This window comes from Ochotona princeps, chromosome 21 (genome assembly GCF_030435755.1).
Source record: "Ochotona princeps isolate mOchPri1 chromosome 21, mOchPri1.hap1, whole genome shotgun sequence".
NCBI lineage: Eukaryota > Metazoa > Chordata > Mammalia > Lagomorpha > Ochotonidae > Ochotona > Ochotona princeps.
Window position 1 is genome coordinate 39,629,154 of NC_080852.1, and position 17,788 is coordinate 39,646,941.

Below are 17,788 nucleotides of genomic sequence, written 5' to 3' on the forward strand. Positions count from 1 at the left end.
CATGGACCCAGTGGTTTTCGTCTCGTGGGAGCCACCTGTATCATGGCAGTCTGAGCTTCCTCTCCAGCTGATCCACTGTGGAGTCAAAGAACGAAGTCGTTGCCCCTCCTTGAGAACACCCAGGGTCTGAGTAGGCAAAAACAAACTTCAGTCGACTTCGAATCAGGTAATACTGGTGACCTCTGAAAAATACATCCCATTTGAAACTTGCTCTTTTATTGACTTGCAAATTAACACGGTTTTTTAATAATGTGGGTGAGAAATATTCCATTCCAATCTCCCAACTCAGCAGCATCGAGTTGTTAATTTTCCAGTTTGAAGCATGCGTCTGATGTTTTCCTACTTCAATGTTAATCTTTCTCAATGCATGTAAGAATGAATCCATAAAAATCTTCTTCATGCACTGAATGCATAAAACAAACTTGTTAATCCATGGGCAGAATTAGTTTAAGCTTCAATTTAAAAACATAATTGCATCAGTTCTTGTTTTAACAAGTTCAACAGTGCTGGCAACCAGAACATCATCAATATTACAATTTAAAACCCAGTGTTAACATTGTGTAAATTTCCTGATCTGTCACAGAATCATAGCCGCAACTGTGAGGAACTGGGAATCGCACGCTTTGCGACCAGCCTGCTGCAGCAGCAGCTCTCACGCAGCATGGGCTGACCATGGGTGCTCTGGCGGCTAAGACCTCCAACAATGAAAAGGGTAAGCGCATGGGTACATGTCACCTGCTAGAGCTTTACGAAGACTTTTTTCTGTGTCCTAAATCTTGGAGACACCCGAAGGTTTATAGTGTCCCTCTTTCATTTTCCACATCTGTGGACACCTTGAGAGAGCTTTTCATCTTTTACATTCTGACAACTACAAAATCAAGCAAGCGTGAACATGGACAGGCAACTATGACAGAAACACCAGGCAGGGTTGCTGGGGAGCGGGTAGGGGCAATGGGGAACTAAGACTGGACTAAGCTTAGTAAGAGGAGTTTTAAAGGCGGGGGATGCTGCAGGCAGAGGGGTAGACTCTGTGAACAGCCAGGAGTGTTGTGAGGAGGCTGGCCTGGGCAGAAAGGACAAGAATAACAGGTTGAAGTAAGTAAACAAACAGTTAAAGGTCCAAGAAGGTGGGTGGGGGGATAATGAGGCTGAAAGCAAAGTGAAGGGTTTTTAGACTTCCTCTGTACCAACCTATACTTGGAACTTTGTCCTATGACAGAGTTCACGAATTTTCCACGCACAAAAAATGGAGCCCATTCTGGATGCACAAAGATGCAGTGATACTACTGAATGTATTATTACTCTGAAACTTTAAGCCACCCTCTCTCAGGAGACCTCTTGTATATGTATCCTTCTAGTTTTATAATCACACACACACACACACACACACATATTGACTCAAATTTATCAAAACAAATAAGATCCCAAGCAGAACATTTCTCCTGGTGCAGAATTTTGCAAAGCATGGAAACAGAAAGCTTCACCATAATGGCTGAATACAGCCATGTTAAACAGGCAAAGTAGCACAATTTTCTTGATTGGAAAGATTATTGATTGTAATAACAATGTTTTGATAAATGCCTGGCTACTTCACAGGGTGAACTATGATGCAGTAAAAACATCCTCTTTACTCCCTCAGAATAAGAAATCCTTCTTGATACTTGAGTTTCTACCCCTCTACTTAGGCATGCTCCATGCTACTTTTGCTGTAACTGGATTCTCCACACCAGAATCCCAGGCTCCTCCTGTCTGCAACAGAAGCACCACGTGACAGTCGTTCCCAAGCAGGCCAGTCACCGAGGCCTGTGCTCTTCCCCAGTCTCTGCAGGTGCAGTGAGAGCAGGTGGGAGAGCTGAGTAGGAATTTTCCCGTGTCACTTTTCCACTGCTTCTTCACACACGCCAACCATCCCAGCATCATCTACTTCTAGTCTCACGCCAGCAGTGGTAGCATACTATTCAGGGGGAAGCCCTCCTGTCCCATCAGGAGGATGTGCACCCGGACACTGTCTGAGGCAAGAGGGATACATTTTCTTCCTAACTGTGTGATGACTTTGCAACTCGGAGAAGCAATCTGCTGGTTCTCAGAGTGTTACTAGGGAAATCAGGGCCAGTAAAGGAAGCTCTTGGCTCAAACGCCTGAGTAATTTCTGAGATGGTTACCACGGTTCTGGGAAGAGAATTTCACATCAGACAAACTCCAGAATCCTAAAATCGTTCAGGGCTGTGGTTATTTCTTCAACACTACGTAAAGATTCAGATGGCCTGGATCACTGCTATGCAGGGGTTTGATATGTTTTTCTTTCTAGAATGCCACCAATGATGTCCTTGAGAACAGAACTGCCCAACTGACTGATTTCGACAACTGGTAAAGCACCCACAGCTCTTCAGTGTTTCTTCAAAGCTGAGCCAAAACAGGTTCTACTGCATTTCCACTCTTCGAAGACCATCCTTCTGTGTCCTGCCATTATCACTGCTATAATAAATACCTAGCATTAAAATCCTGGATCAGCACCTGCCACAAAGATGCTTCGATGCTACAGCAACACAGGAGATAAAGAATATCTCGGCTCATGCACTTCCTCCCGTGACTGGAGTTGATTACAGCTGATTAATGATCCCTTTTAGAACTGTACAAACTGTACCAACTACAGCCTTGTGATTAATCATCAATTGCACCTTTTACCTTTTACTCATTTTAAAATTCAAAATGCAGTTACTGACCCTAATTTGAGCTCAGCTCTGCCTCAGTGCAGCCTGCTGTCTACCCTCAAGAAAGCTCGTTCCCACGGAGAGCAGCAGGGTGGAGGACTGCTACGTAACAGCCACACCTGTGAGAGCGTTACGTGTGACACACAACACAACTCAGGAAAGACAAACGTCTGCTCAGATTAATGAAAGCTGAGTAAACCCAGAAGGGAAGACCGTCAAGAATGAGCAGAAATGATTCACTTAAGTTATTTAGATTATGTAACTCTGGGAAACGTTGACAAAATTAGGAAACAAAATCACAAAATGAGCAGAAGTGAAAGGAGGCTAGGCTGTCACAACTGAATCCAAAAACGAAAATTAAAGTGCCAGAATGAAAATGAAAGTGCCAGCCAGCCAGCCTCACCAGGCACTGATGCTCTTCCTTGGAAAGGAGCAGCTGGCTCGGACACTCCGGAAGCGGAGAACACACCAGCCTCTGCCATGTGGGCACCGCTGTCCGAACTGCGGCCACCAACATGGCTTCCCTGGGCCCTCCTCTCTGCTGCTTGCTCCTGACCCGCTCGGTACCTCTGTGTGATTAGCCTGGATGTGCCCTGTGACTGTGCCCTGCCCTCAGGGATGCTTCGGGACTGACCTACCTGCTATTTCAGGTGTACCATGACACCAAGCTCAGCATCTCATCAACATTTGTGTGAATGGTCGTCTCCAAAGCTTCTATTTAGACAGACTTACAAACGCAGATAAATGTGTGCACCACAATTCAATGTAAGACCACGAAGAATGAAAAGATAAAAACTGGTTTTCTCTGGGCCCGGTGTGGTAGCCTAGCAGCTAAAATCCTCACCTTGCATGCACCAGGATCCCATATGGGCACCGGTTCTAATCCCAGTGGTCCCACTCCCCATCCAGCTCCCTGTTTGTGGCTTAGGAAAACAGCAGACGAGGATGGCCTAAAGCCTTGGGACCCTGCACCCACATGGGAGACCCAGAAGAGGCACTGGGATCCCGGCTTCAGATTGGCATAGCACTAGCTGTTGCAGCCGCTTGGGGAGTGAATCAATGGATGGAATATCTTCCTCTCTGGATATCTGACTTTCCAATAACAATAAAAATTAATCTTAAAAAAAACCAATTGGCTTTCTCCAAGGTGTCATGTTTTTTCCACAGACAGGAATTTCACGTTAGTCCTCTAGGACTTGAGCAACCTTCCTCTGCTTTCCCAGGACATTAGGCGAGAGCTGAATGTTAAGAGGAACAGCTGGAACATGACCCAACAGCCCGAGCGCTGCAGCTGTACCTACGGATGACCCAGCACTAGCTCGCACAATTTCCTCCATCCTTTGTGGACTGGGAAGCCAGGAAAGCAGAGCAAAAGCCTTTGTATGTCCACAGTGTCAGCAGGCCTACCCCCACAGCAGAGCAGGCATACGGGAAGGTCAATGTGGGAGAATGGCTAGCGGTAGGTACAAATTACAAGGAATAAAATGGATGTCAGATCTATGGATGCGGTAATAGTGAGGGAGGAAAGACCATGCACTCTAGAGACGCGACAAAGCACAGACAGTAGAATCTAGAACAGGGTAACAGTCAACAACCTGCACTGTCTTTTCTAAATCACGTAACAGGTTCATTTTATGCATTTACTTGTGAGGTTTGTTTATTTTCAAAGGCAGACTTACAAGGCGGAAGGGATAGATACTATCAGCTGCTGGTCCACTCCCAAATGCAATGGTCAGCCCTGAGCCAGGCCAAAGCCAGCAGCAGCAACCTCTTCCAGTTTCCAGCACACGTACTGAGACCCACATCCCTGGGCCAGCCTTGGCCAGCATGGATCAGGGAGTGGGTTCCGAAGTGAGTCACTGGCACTCTAATCCAGCACCCACAATGTGATGCCTACATAACAGGCAGCATGTCACGCCACAACGCCTGTCCGGACAGATTAATTCTCACCACACTTAAAGTAGGAGTCAGGCCTGGAGCCTTAGTTATGGTGAAATCCTCGCCTTGCAAGTACCAGGATCCCATATGGGCACCAGTGCATGCCCTGGCTTCTCTACTTCCCATTCAGCTCCCTGCTTCTGGCCTGGAAAAGAAGTAGAGGATGCAAAGCTTTGGGACCCTGTGCCTGCATGAGAGACCTGGAAGAAGCTTCTGGCTCCTGGCCTTGAATCAGCTCAGCTCTGGCCATTGTGACCACTTGGTGAATCAGCGATTGGAAGATCTTTCTCTCTGTCCCTCCTTCTATCTGTACATATGCATTGCCAATAAAACTAAATAAATCTTTTTTAAAAAGTAAGAGTCTGGATTTTGGCTTTTGCAGGTTGAATCAGTCACTTTTGGCATGGCTACAATCAAACACACATGGCAGGGCACATACAAAGAGAAACTTGGCTCCATTTTTCAGGGCCAAGGAACACCACACAGCAGGAGGCAGCTGCTGCTGCTGCAGGCGCCACAGAGCAGCACAAAACAGGGGTCATGGCATGAGCAGGCAGCAGAGAGGCAATGAGAACTCAGGCTCAAGTTGAAGGATTTGTGGCAACTCTGTTTTCCTTGCAAGGACAGACATAAACGCTTAAGGTCTCCTCCAGGTTCGCTAGGCAACACATACAACCCACCAGGGCCTCGAGTCTGAGGAGCATAGAGGAGCACAGGACAGCTTGCTGTCTTTTACCAGGGAATATCAGGAACGAGCTGACATCAAAACACAGTTCCCAGCAGCCATTTCATTTCACTCACTTCTCCAGGAAAGCATTTCCCTGGTCGAGGTCATGAAGGGAACGTGTTCTACGTGCAGCTGGGTAACAGTTACAGGAACAACTGAACCATGTTAAGTAACTGCCATCAGGTTCCCAAAAGATGGAGAAGTGGCCATGTAGGTTTTGTGGTGTTTGCTTTTTTTAAGACTTATTTATTTTTATTGGAAAGGCAGACCTACAATATAAGAAGATACAGAAACTAAAATTTCCATCTGACCACTGATTCATTCCCCAAGTGGCCATAATGGCCAGAGCTGAGCCAATTGGAAGCCAGGAGCTAGCAGCTTCTTCCACGTCTCCCACGCAGGTGCAGGGTCCCAAGGCTTTGGGCCGTCCTCGACTGCTCTCCCAGGCCACAAGCAGGGAGCTGGATGGGAAGTGGAGCTGCTGGGATTAGGAACCGTTGCCCATATGGGATCCCGGCGCATTCAAGGTGAGGAATCAGCCACTAGGCCATTGCACTGGGCCCCTCGTGTAGGCTTTTGAAACCTGACATGCATGAAGATGCCAAGGCTAGAACACATCTCTTATTTTTGCCACTTTGTGAAACGATATCCCTGGGATTCTCCTGGAAACTGCCACCTGCAGGATTTGATGATGTAACCAACACTATTGAAATCACGGAGGCAATGCTAATGCTGGCCTTCTTGGATCAAATGCAGCTCAGAGCACCCAGGCTATGCCAAGGCCACATGCTGCTACAAGCCTCCACTTGGCTCGTTATTTACAAGGAGTGCTGACGTTTAATTTCAGCAATTTCTGCTAACATGAGAACCTGGATGTCCAAGAACAGCGGGAGTGAGCCGTCTCTCATTTCTGGATCTATAAAACTATAAACCGCTGTTGCTGTTACTGCATGTGCATTCATTCAAACAACCATTTACACAAATAGGGCTGTGTTACCAAGTCTCATCATCTGAGCATATTGTGGCTCCGTCCTCTTGGAAAGCCCTAGGAGCATCCCACATGCACATTTCAATCTTCCAGGACTGTGCATAGACAATTTCTGAGGTTTTTCTCTGACTACTCAGGCCAAAGCTGCATAGCTTCCCAAATCTGCAAAGGCCTGGTGCTGGTCCAGGCTGGGTTCTTCAGCCTGAGGTCATCGCCTCATCGCGTCTCTCAAAGTACAAGAGCGAGCTCCCACTCCTGCCCCTGGGAGACGCCTCAAGTGCTAGCTCACAGCCACCACAGGCCTCGGGGTTGAAGACTGAATCACATTTTGAAGTTAAAATTACTCTAAAAGGTAAATCCTTTCGTAAAAGGAAAGAATCTTTCAGTTCAACCTGCTCAGAAAGCTTGGAAATAAACTGTTGCAAAATAATCATCCATTAGTAAAACACTCGTGTCCAGCAAGGGTCTGTCACTGTGGGCATTTTCTGTGTCCTCCCTCTGCTCCTCCCTCCTTACACACACACACACACAATGACATTCCCACAGATTACAAGTACACAAAACAATATGTGCACCACACGCTCAATTGCTTTTTATACAAGTTACGTTCCTCAGAGCAATCCAGTCGCACAACAAACCTGGATGACAACCAAGCGCCATTATCATCTGTTATGTGTTGCCCTCAAACATGGCAAACTCAAACAACCCTTCTCTCTGATACCACAGGGATCCACAAAGGATTAGCAAAGCATGGGTATGAAATCACGACTGTGCACTGCCTTGTTCATTTCACCACTCTGATGAGACAGGGCCAAAACCTCCTTTCTCTGATGTCAAAGCTGAAACTTCAAATGGTACATTCTCCATCACAGTGCTGACACCAACCACAGGATGGAGTCCGTTGGTCAAACTCAGGTCCTCCTCACATTGTAGCCAGCGCCATTTCTCATTTTTCTGCCACATTAAACCCCCCCTGTACATACTCAGCTGATTTGTGTCTTTATTTAGGGTCAAGTTCCAGTATGGGCAGGCAAGGGAACACTTGAACATTTAACTTCACTCTTGAAAACTCCCTGTCCAAGCATAGTTTCCAAGATTCCGATAGAGCATGCTCTTCCTTTATTCCTTGCCTGAATTGGGACACATCGCTGTTTTGTTTTTGTTTTTCATTGAACGTTAGACAAAGGAGCTGTATTCTTTTCAGAGTGTGTGGGATAAAAGTATTTATTTTGAAATGCCAGAATCACTTCTAGAGAAGTAAAATACATCATTAAAGACCCAAACAAATGCAAATGACTGAACTGATCTCATGGGTTTTCCCAACCGTGCATGCAGTGTACGGAAACTCACTCCACATCTCTCTTAAATTGCATATCCACCACTCTCCCCCAAACCCCCACACATGCATGCTTCTTTTTCACTGGAGAGAAGACAGAGCTCTTAAAATAGAGATGGCCTCATTTTAACTAACTGCTTACATGAGCCCGTTTTAATTCAGTTCTGTAGAAAGTGCACCAAGCACCTGTAGGTACAGGTTAAGTTGATTCCTGTGACATTAGGATGTGTGTGAGCTCCCATACAAGGTCTGACCACTTCTGTTCCAATTCAGCTTCCTCCTAATGCTGCTTGGGAAAGCAGCAGAGGATGGCCCAGCTCCTTGGACATGTGGCATGCACATGGGAGATTCAAATGGAATTCTATGCCCTTGCCTTTGAGATGGCCCAGACCTGGTTCTTGACGCCTGAAGACGTCTTACACTCCCTCACTCTCTAACTCTATCTTTCATTAAAACACACAAAACTCTTTTGCAGTGATGTGTGACTGGTCCACCAGAGCCTTCTTGCTTTTCAGCAGCACCTGCTTCTGTTGCAACAATGCCCATTCTCCAAGAAAAGGTTTCTATGGGCAAAGTCTGCAGCCCAGGTCAACGCCACTGACAGCACAAGCTGGGGATTCAGAGAATGCGTGCGAGTTTCTTCATTTACGAGAGATATGGGCAAACTCAGAGAACATAACAAACCCCGACACTTTCCCTAAACTGAACGTTCTTCCTTGAATCCCCCACAGGATTTGGACACCGTGAGCCCTGTGCATGCTGGGACAGAATGGCACTGTTCTTTCTCAGCTTCATTGTTCACAGGGCGATGCACCTGCAGCAATTACCCAGCGCAAGGCAGCACATGCGTGTCATCTCTGAGATCATCCCTATTTTGTCTTTATCTTGGTCTTCTCTGGTTCCATAGTGATACTTTAGATAGAGCTCCAGGTTAACTTCCAGTCTGTTTATCAACAGAGCAGGATTCAAGGTAACAAAGAAAGAGGTAAAAATGCAGCCATTACAAAGAATTTAGTGTTTCCCTGGGGATTTACAAAACTAGATGTGAATAACATCCATAAATTACACTATGTCACAACACTACTGTTAAGGCTATTTTCCTAATTACAAACCATACCAGACTTACTTCCCTTGGAAACCAAATCATCACGGCCAAGGTGGGGAGGGAAACAGACACAATCTCCTTTGAATGTTTTGGTGGAAAGACAGGAGGAAAAGAGAGAATCCTCTAGAAACTTAAGACCAAGCCAAGAGAGCACAGGACATTACACGACCAAAACCAATGCTGATAGGAAACTTCCCACCCAACACAAGCTATCTTTTCATTCATGTAAAGGTTAAGAGTAAGTATTTCAGGGGGCAGCAATGGGGTGACAGTGACACAGACGTCAATCAACTCCTGAAAATGCAGCTTATGGTGACAAATCAAACTAACAGTACAGTATCTGCAGACAGACTCAAGTTCTTTTTCCAGCAGCCACATCCAGATATGGCCCCCAGAATGAAGCCTTGTCTGTTCCTGAAAACTGCTTCTGTTTCTCTCGCCTCACTGGCTGGTTGACATTGAAAGTCAGCCATGTTTGGCAACAGCAATCTGAATTGGACCTAATCTGTGCAAACAAAACTGAAAGCCTGATTTCAGTGGAAGAATTTCATGATACACAAATACTTCTACTGGGTGTATGCAAATGCATACTTTCTTCCATATTTCCACAAAACGAAACCTGGAACCTCAGTATAATCTTCAGGGTGCCTAAGTCTGAGGATTGTGTTAAGTACATCACCTATGCAATGGGAAGGAGCAAAGCCAACGTCAACCCATTATGTCCAACAGGAGAAACAAGTACGATAAGAGAACCTGCTCAAAGCACTATGAACAGCATTGTCCGTCTCCGAATGTCGAACTGGAGCGGCTGTTCACCTGAAAACATCCCATGGCTCAGGTACTTCTGTTTAGAGCACGCTCATCAGACACATCACTGGCACTGGTTTTCTTCCAATGCAACAGCACTGTGATTGCTTTCCATAACTGTAAGCAACTGTTCTCATTTCCAAGAGGGACGGAAGCAGGAGCAGCATGGAGAAGCACTTGGAGCCACATTCCTCAAGGTTTCATTATCTAGGCTGAAATCTGCCCTGCTACAACTGAAGGGACTTGAGCACCATAATGTCAGCAATCTCTCCAAAAGCAACAAAGTGTTACAAATGAAGATTCCAGAGAGATTCCAGAGGACGTGAGGAAGCAGAGAGCCAGGCTGCTTACGGGCTTCATTTCCTTGACTTACCCGACGCTTAGAAGGAACCTTCAGGGTGAGGGCATAGCAACAGTAAAACAGAAGCAGTGCAACGTCTTCCTACCTGCCTCTTTGGAGATCTGCGTGAAGGATTCCACACCTTTCTCCCCATAGCTTCCTTCAGATGCCAGAGTCGACACGTAATTCCAGCCCAGGGCCTTCACGATGTCGACCATGGCCTGGGCCTGGAAGGAATCAGGTGGGACCACACGGGAGAAGAAGTCATAGCGCCGGTCGTCACTGAGTTCAGGTGCTGTGGACGCGTAGCTGATCTGAGGGATCTGAAAAGACAAGAAGGCACCACGTGATCACTCCGCCTCATTTACATCCCAACAAGTGACTCACAACAGGCCTCGCTGCCAAGGGGACATGAGTATTGTCACACACCGCCTCACAATGTTAGACCACATAGCAGTCACGGTCCTCTCCTCAGGCTGAAAATGTGGTCCACTGAGCTTTGTCCCTTCATTTTCTCCTTAAGTGACTCAGAAAGAGGTTTTCATAATAACTTCAACATCAGGGTCACGGCTTGGTAGGAGGAAAAAGGTGTACAGCCATTCTGCTAAATTTCGTGGATTACACCTTAGCTTTTGTGACCAGAACAGAATGCACCAACCTAGTTGGAATGAAGACAGATCGAATCAGATGACACATCTTGCGACTTCTCTGGTACATCATCACCCAGCTAAGCGGACTGCAAAGCAACACTATGCTGAAACATCTCGGAAAGCTACAGCTGGAATGCCATCGAATCTTCGCAGAGCACCTAAGTGACACTGGGGAACTCAACTCTCCCATGTGCAACCACGGAGGAATCAGATTAGGAAACTGACTTAGGGTCTGAGTTAAGGGCTGGAAACTCGTTCCCTCTGCACCTGCTATCTCCACTGCAGTAAACAGAAGCCTGTCGGGGTGCGGTTAATGTGCAGATACAATCACCTCCAATTATACCCAGCTTGATTTACACCCGCCTTATTAGAGCAATTTCTCAGGGATCTAAAAGCTAGCTGTATTCTTAGCTTTATTCAAACATGTCAAAAGTAGTCTCCAGTCAACTTACTGAGCCCTCAAAATTCTAGTAAATATTAACTCCTTCCTGTGTAGTTTGTCTAACATGTGCTCACTTATGACTGGTTAAGTTTGGTTACATAGCTGTGAGGATTACTTGCTCACCAACTTTCCAGGACAAACAGCAAGCTTGCTCTTCAAGGATCCACAGCCTTTGGTGGTGTAGTTCTGGCTATGGCCACTAGGGGCAGCTCTCTGTCCCTGAATCAGAGCCTAAATCCAATGTAAGACAGACAATGTGTACCTGGAAAACCTCTGGATGTCAAGGACAATGAAGAGCAACAGAAAAAAGAGACTTGGAGCTTGAGGATTTGCTTTACTGGTGCTTATTTCAGTGATTTCATCTCATTTCAGTGGTCTGGCAGTGTCACACATGATGAGCTATTCTTCCTAGTGTGGTGTCTAGTACGGAGGCGGTATTTCCTACACGGCGGTGGGGTGGGGGTGCAAATCATCAAAATGATCTGCAAAAAAAGACTGCTCTTTCCACAGCACTTCACCTGCCATACTCCAACTCCACTGATCGTCCGGCTTGACCTAAGTCACGGGACTGCTGCTCATGTTTGTACCACCCAGGCCTTAGAAGTAAGGCCTACTACTTTTCCAACTCTGGATGGTATGTTGCTTTTTTCCCCAAAGTCAAGCTCCACTCACCACCAACAAACTCAGGCCCACACACTCTTTTCTGTTGTTAGCTTGTTTTAGAACAAGAGCTTCGAGCCTAGAAGTCATGACCCAGCATTTTGTCACTAAGTTGTGAAACAGGGCAACGTGCCATCGTGAACTCCTAAGCAAGCTTGCTGGAGCTCACCACACTGACAACACAGTGTGACAGAGTCAGTGTGCTGCCTAATCTTCAACTATGGTTCCAACATCTCATGTGAATGCCTTGGCAAAACTTCTAGAGATACCTAAACAACGAAACATTGATGGGCCAGTTACCATTTGAAGTATTAAGATTTAGGGAAAGAAAACCCAACAGAGGCTATGGGCAGAAAGAAAAATGGAGGGGTGGGTGGAAACGTAAGACCCTCATATGCTACACAAAGGCCCATATCCTGCCCCAGTCCCTGACTAGTTTTGAAAGGGTATTAATGAAGACACATCAGCCTTAGGCTTGCGTTTTCATTCCTGCGGCATTGTGCAACAGCAGCCTCATCAAGTTCCCCAATACAAATCAGTTTCCAGACTGTGTGCCGCAAGTCCCAGAAATGAGAAGCATGGCCAAACAGATTTCTCTTCTCATCAAAGCACACCCTCTGAAAATGATTGCTCTCAGCGGCCGACTACTTCCAGCGCCAATCAGAAACGGCTCTTCGCTGAAGAGTCACAGTTTTCTTTGGGATCATGCACGCAGCCCGTGACCAGAAACACTTCTATGTTACATATATCACACTGCAGATTGTTTGGAAAGGAACGCAATGTCCAGTGAATCCGCGTTTCCAATTAGACTTTCTGAGCCCCTCCTTCCTGCCTATCGTCAAAGGTTAGGACTGAAATGATTGATGAATCTCTCAGACAAGAAGCTTGGTATTTACTAAGCTACTTTGCTTTATATTTAGTATGCAAACTCATCTTTAGCCTGACACAGTAATTATTTTGTGCTGTGTATTACAACTTCACATAGAGCTTATCAAATGACATTTGCCATTTTTAGCAATTAGCTTCCACACTCTCCTTGCTCCTATGCTGTCATTTCTTTCTGCTATGGAAGCCCTCCCCTCCTGCCTGTCTGCTGCGGAAATGGAGAATTGATATCGAAAGACAGCAGAGTAGTAACATTTCAGTATTACAAAAATAGAGAACTCTCTCTTATTTAGCCTTCTTTGCCTAGTTAAAAATAGTTTATCTCAAAAACTAAGGAAGAAGCAAAGAAAAAGGGGAGGAGGAAGAGTCGTTCTTCAAATTGTGTCCAAGACCTGCACTGGATCTGCTTTCCTGGTTATATCGAGTTAACCTGAATGCATAAAACCTTTAACAATGATAATGACCAAGCTCGCATGCTTTGTTATTCTTTTCTCTTTTTAGCTTTTATATGAGTAGTGTTAATAGTGTCAGGCAGGACTCAAAGCCTTTAACCTATGCTGCATAAACTGATGGTGTTGTTTTGTAGAGATAATCAGCCGAATGTTCTGTGAAAATGTAGAGAACAGCTATAAGGCAATCTTCTGAAGAGTTCTCAGTTTCAGAGAGAGGAGGAAACAGAGACCTTACATCTGTTGGTGTGCTCCATGACTGCTCACAGCAGCAGCCTGAGCTCAGTCTGGGTCTGCCCTCTGGCTGAGGGAACACAGACATGCTCTGCACCTGCTGATTCCCAAAGCAGCAGGGAGCTGAATCAAAAGAATAGCTGGGACTCAAAGTTGCACTTCAAAGTAAGGATGCAGGTGTATCAAGTGACAGCTTGCCTAGCCGCACCAAGTGGGCATGTGCAGTAAGGGCATTTTAATGCCAGACCTCTTGTAAAACTTCTTTTTCTACTGTCACAGTGTGTGTTCATAACCATTGCTATCAACAATGCTCTCAACGAGGTGCTACCCTCATTCCTGTCCTCTCTCTGGTTGTAAAAGCAGTCAGCTATGTGGGTATTTACCCTGGCCAAACCTTACCACCAATGTCCTGTGTATGAACCCTTTTTCAAGTTCTCACTTCTGTGACAAGTCAAACAATCTTCACAGCAGAACATTCTGCACACACCCAGGAACATGATGTTCATGCTAAAGTCAGGCTCATTCCTCCAAGGTCAAAGATGTGGGCTTGAAGCGTCATGAAGTCCAAGGTCAAAGATGTGGGCTTGAAGCGTCATGAAGTCCAAGGTCAAAGCTGTGGGCTTGAAGCGTCATGAAGCACCACCATTCGCGCCTTGTCTCCTCCGACAGCTGACTACTTGCCCCAACACCATTTGTTAAATTAGGATAATTTTTTGAAGGAAATGATGGTGTTACATTACTAGCTGTAGGAAAGTTACGTAATAGTTCTACATTAATGTAGATGGAAATGCTATATTTACAGCATTTTATAATCCTCCACATGGAAGTACCTGCTTCAATTTCTTCTGTTTTATGTTCTTATTCCCAAACTAAAGTCTTCTGATTGCTTCTAGGTAAGCCTTGCTCACAGTTATTTCTAAATAACAGCTATTTTCCATTTCATTACACATGAGATAAAAAGTTCATTTTGTCATCTATTGCCAGTATATAGTTTATTAACTTTTATATATCTGCTGTGTGACTTACACCCTTGTTAAACATTTGCATTAGTTCTAATTGCTTTCAGTTTATTTTTTTTTTGAGCTTACCAGCTATGAAATTCTTAGAACATTTAGCCTTTTTTGTAATTACATCAGCTAGGATTTTGAGAAAAAACAGCGATGGTGTTGCTTTTCCCTCATCCTCTCAGTGTACACTTAAAACCAACACAGAAAGCATGCATTCTTACACTGAATCCACCTGCTACCACCATAAGTCATTGTCATCACAGATGCAGACTGGTACTCCAAGACACCAAGATAAAGCTATGCCACGGACAACTTAAGAGTCCTAATGACATACACCAGCTTTCACTTCTTCACATGTAAGAGCTGCCATGCTACATACTGTGACATATCCGATGACAGCTGTTGGGTTTCTGTCTCATTTCATCAATCAGGGAGTCATGACAGCACATGGGGATGAGGACCCCTCGCAAGGCACACAGCTGGGGTGTAACACAGAGTATCGCCAGATGGGGAGTAGCACCCACAGAGCATCACCAGAGGCCGAATTTCAGAACACTGTGAAGCAGGCCGCTCCCCAGTTCTAGTCTGTCTCCCTTCTTCCACCTGCACCCTTTCCTACCACTGCAGCTCTTCCCTCTAATTGCTTGGAGTAACTCGTCACATCACATACTTCCTATCCCACAGCACCATCTTCCTATCTCTCCTTCTCTCTTGAGGAAAAAGCGAAACCAAAAACCCAGATATCCCACAAGGGTTTTGCACATATTCAAGGAGAACCCTCTCTACATACACTCACCACAACCTCTCTCTCCTCTTCTAAAGCCATTTTTATTTGTACAATTTTACCAGAGATCCATGCCTAGAATTCCTATCCTTTGATTCCTGCCCCAAACGCCCACAGCAGCCAGGACTGGGTCAGTCAAGAGCCTGGACATCCATTTTGGTCTCCTGCAAGGGCAGCATGGACTTGAGCAATTCAGACACCACCTGCTGCCTCCCAGGGCATGCATGAGTAGCATGCTGCCATGGGAAGAACAGCCTGCCTCCAACCCAGCCGAGGATGCAGGGTTCCCAAGTGGCATCCAAACCACTACACTAAACACCTGCCCTTCCTGTCTGATGTAACACTCACCCCGGCAGACGTGAGGACCAGCCTGTCTCAGTGCTCATGTCCCCTGTATTTCGTGGTGCTGAGCACTTTGCTACACACCTGATGGCCATTTTAGTATCTTCCTAAGTATCTGTTCCCTTCATCCACTTTTCAACCAAATCGTTTTTCTATGATCCAGCTATTCAAGTCTTGATAGCAATCCTTTATCAGGCATGGTTTGCAATGGCTTTCTACCATCCTGAAGAATGACTCTTTGTTATTTTTTTTCTGGGTAGAAGTTGTTAAATTTGGTGTCATGCCACGTGTTATTTTTGCTTTTGCAGCCTGGGATATTGGTGTGAGGTTTAAAAATAAAAAACAAAATTAAAATAAAGTTCCTTGCCAAAGCCAGTGAGATTTTCCTCCTCCAAATCTGATGGTGCACTGTGTAGGGAAGTATCTTGATAACTTCGCCCATGCTGCCAATCAGTCTGAAGTGCACAGAGTTCCAGGAGCGCATCTTGCAAGAGCATGGATTTACTTTCTAGCAAAAGTTCATTCTAACATTCCCCTAGCTGAAGAGTAACAGTCTCTGCCTGGATTCTCACATCTGCAGTCTGTGTTCCCATCCCATATTGTTGAACAAAACTCCTATTTCCCTGCAGGGATTTGCAATCAGAGCAGTGGGCACTTCTGTTGCTCCCTTAGCCGAGTCCTCTAAAGCTCTGTGGACACCGTCTGCCATGTTGCACTGATCCCGCAGGCTCAGCGCTCATCTTCAAAAGCTCCATGTGGCTGCTCCATTCCAACCTCTGCAGGAGTTCCTGCTTCGCTACTGTTCTGCTTTCAATGTTGTAACCAGAAAAGAGGACCTGGCACTCAGACCTGCAGTGCTGTTCCCTCCTCTAGTCACCAACTTTAAAAATCAGGTAACTGTTGCACTTAGTCCAGCACTAAGACATCATGTGACTAACAATGTAGCCAATATGAAAAATTTCATTACAGTTAACAATGGTCATCATTCTTCTCAACAATAGCTGAACATGTTGGTGTAGCCTTTTCTGTCTTTGGGGGTCTTACTGGAAAATTACTGCAAATAACAAAGAAACACAAAATTTCCTTTTGCATTATTCATGACGTCCTTTAGTAAATGTAACAACATCTCCACTACTTCCTAGTTTCAGAAATGCATATTTAGGGGCCGGTGATGTGGCCTAGTGGCTAAAGTCCTTGCTTTGAACAGCCGGGATCCCATATTTGCGCTGGTTCTTATCCCGGCATCTCCACTTCCCATCCAGCTCCCTGCTTGTGGCCTGGAAAGCAATGACAGCCTAAAGCTTTGGGGCCCTGCACCCGTGTGGGAGACGTGGAGGAAGAAGTTCCTGGTTCCCGGCTTCGAATCGGCATAGCACTGGCCGTTGCGGCTCATTGGGGAGTGAATCATCGGATGGAAGATCTTCCTCTCTCTCTCTTCCTCTCTGTATATCTGACTTTGTAATAAAAAATAAATAAATCTTTAAAAAAATTTAAAAAAAGAAATGCATATTTATCAGATAAATATGTTAATGAGGCAAGTGTGATGGCACAACCAACACCACCAGCTGTGATGTCAGTGTGTCATGTGGGAGCTGGTTTGTGTTCTAGCTGCCCCGCTTCTTGCAGCTTCCTGCTGGTGGAGGTGGTAGCCTGGGAGACACTCCTAGCTCTGGCCTGGCTCAGGGCTGCCCGCTGTGAACACCTGGGGAACAAACCAGTGCATGGAAGGAAACCCGTCTCTCCTTATAATTCTGACTTTCAGGCAAACAGAAAACAAAATCATAGGGAGAGTTTTAATAAACTGTTTGAAACGAAGTTGGATACTTCGAAAAGTTCAGGAAATAGAATTTAAAATTAAGTCATTTTTTTTATCTTGCAAACCATGCATTTGTAGAGTCTTCAAAAAGTTCATTAAAATGTGTATTATGGGCTGTGCGTGACTGAAAATATTTTAGCACATGACTCAGCTAACCATTTACAACTACCATCCATATACTCTTAATTTCCCATGTTTTCAGTTTGTCAATAATGCAGTCCTTGTCTGAACTGATTACCTTATTTAGTACAAGCTTTCAAAATTTCTATAAAGAAAATCTAGGCTTTTAACCCATATTATTCAGTCCTCAGTCACTTGCACACACGCCTGACATGTTGCGTTTGCACGCACTGCAGTGACACACAGCCCAGGTATTCTTTTTTTTATTTTATTTTTATTACAAAGTCAGATATACTGAGAGGAGCCCAGGTATTCTTACGGCCTACTGTCATTCCACTTTCTTCATGTGGCTCACATTTCTTCACAAAACAAATCCTTTATCTGCCATTCACCTAGGAAATTGCTACATGTAAATATTTACCTTACCACAAAACTAAATGTACAATT

At 45.2% G+C, this 17,788-nt stretch overlaps 1 protein-coding gene across 1 annotated transcript in view; it reads right to left on the minus strand.

Annotated features, from left to right (window-relative positions):
• GRM7 (glutamate metabotropic receptor 7) overlaps positions 1–10,276 on the minus strand; it is a 390,314-nt gene extending 380,038 nt beyond the window's left edge. Inside the window, exon 1 of the mRNA XM_058678925.1 lies at positions 10,059–10,276. Coding sequence (XP_058534908.1) covers positions 10,059–10,170 — 112 coding nt within the window. The 5' untranslated portion in view covers positions 10,171–10,276. The remainder of the gene's footprint in view (positions 1–10,058) is intronic.
• Between the last annotated feature and the right edge of the window lie 7,512 nt (positions 10,277–17,788).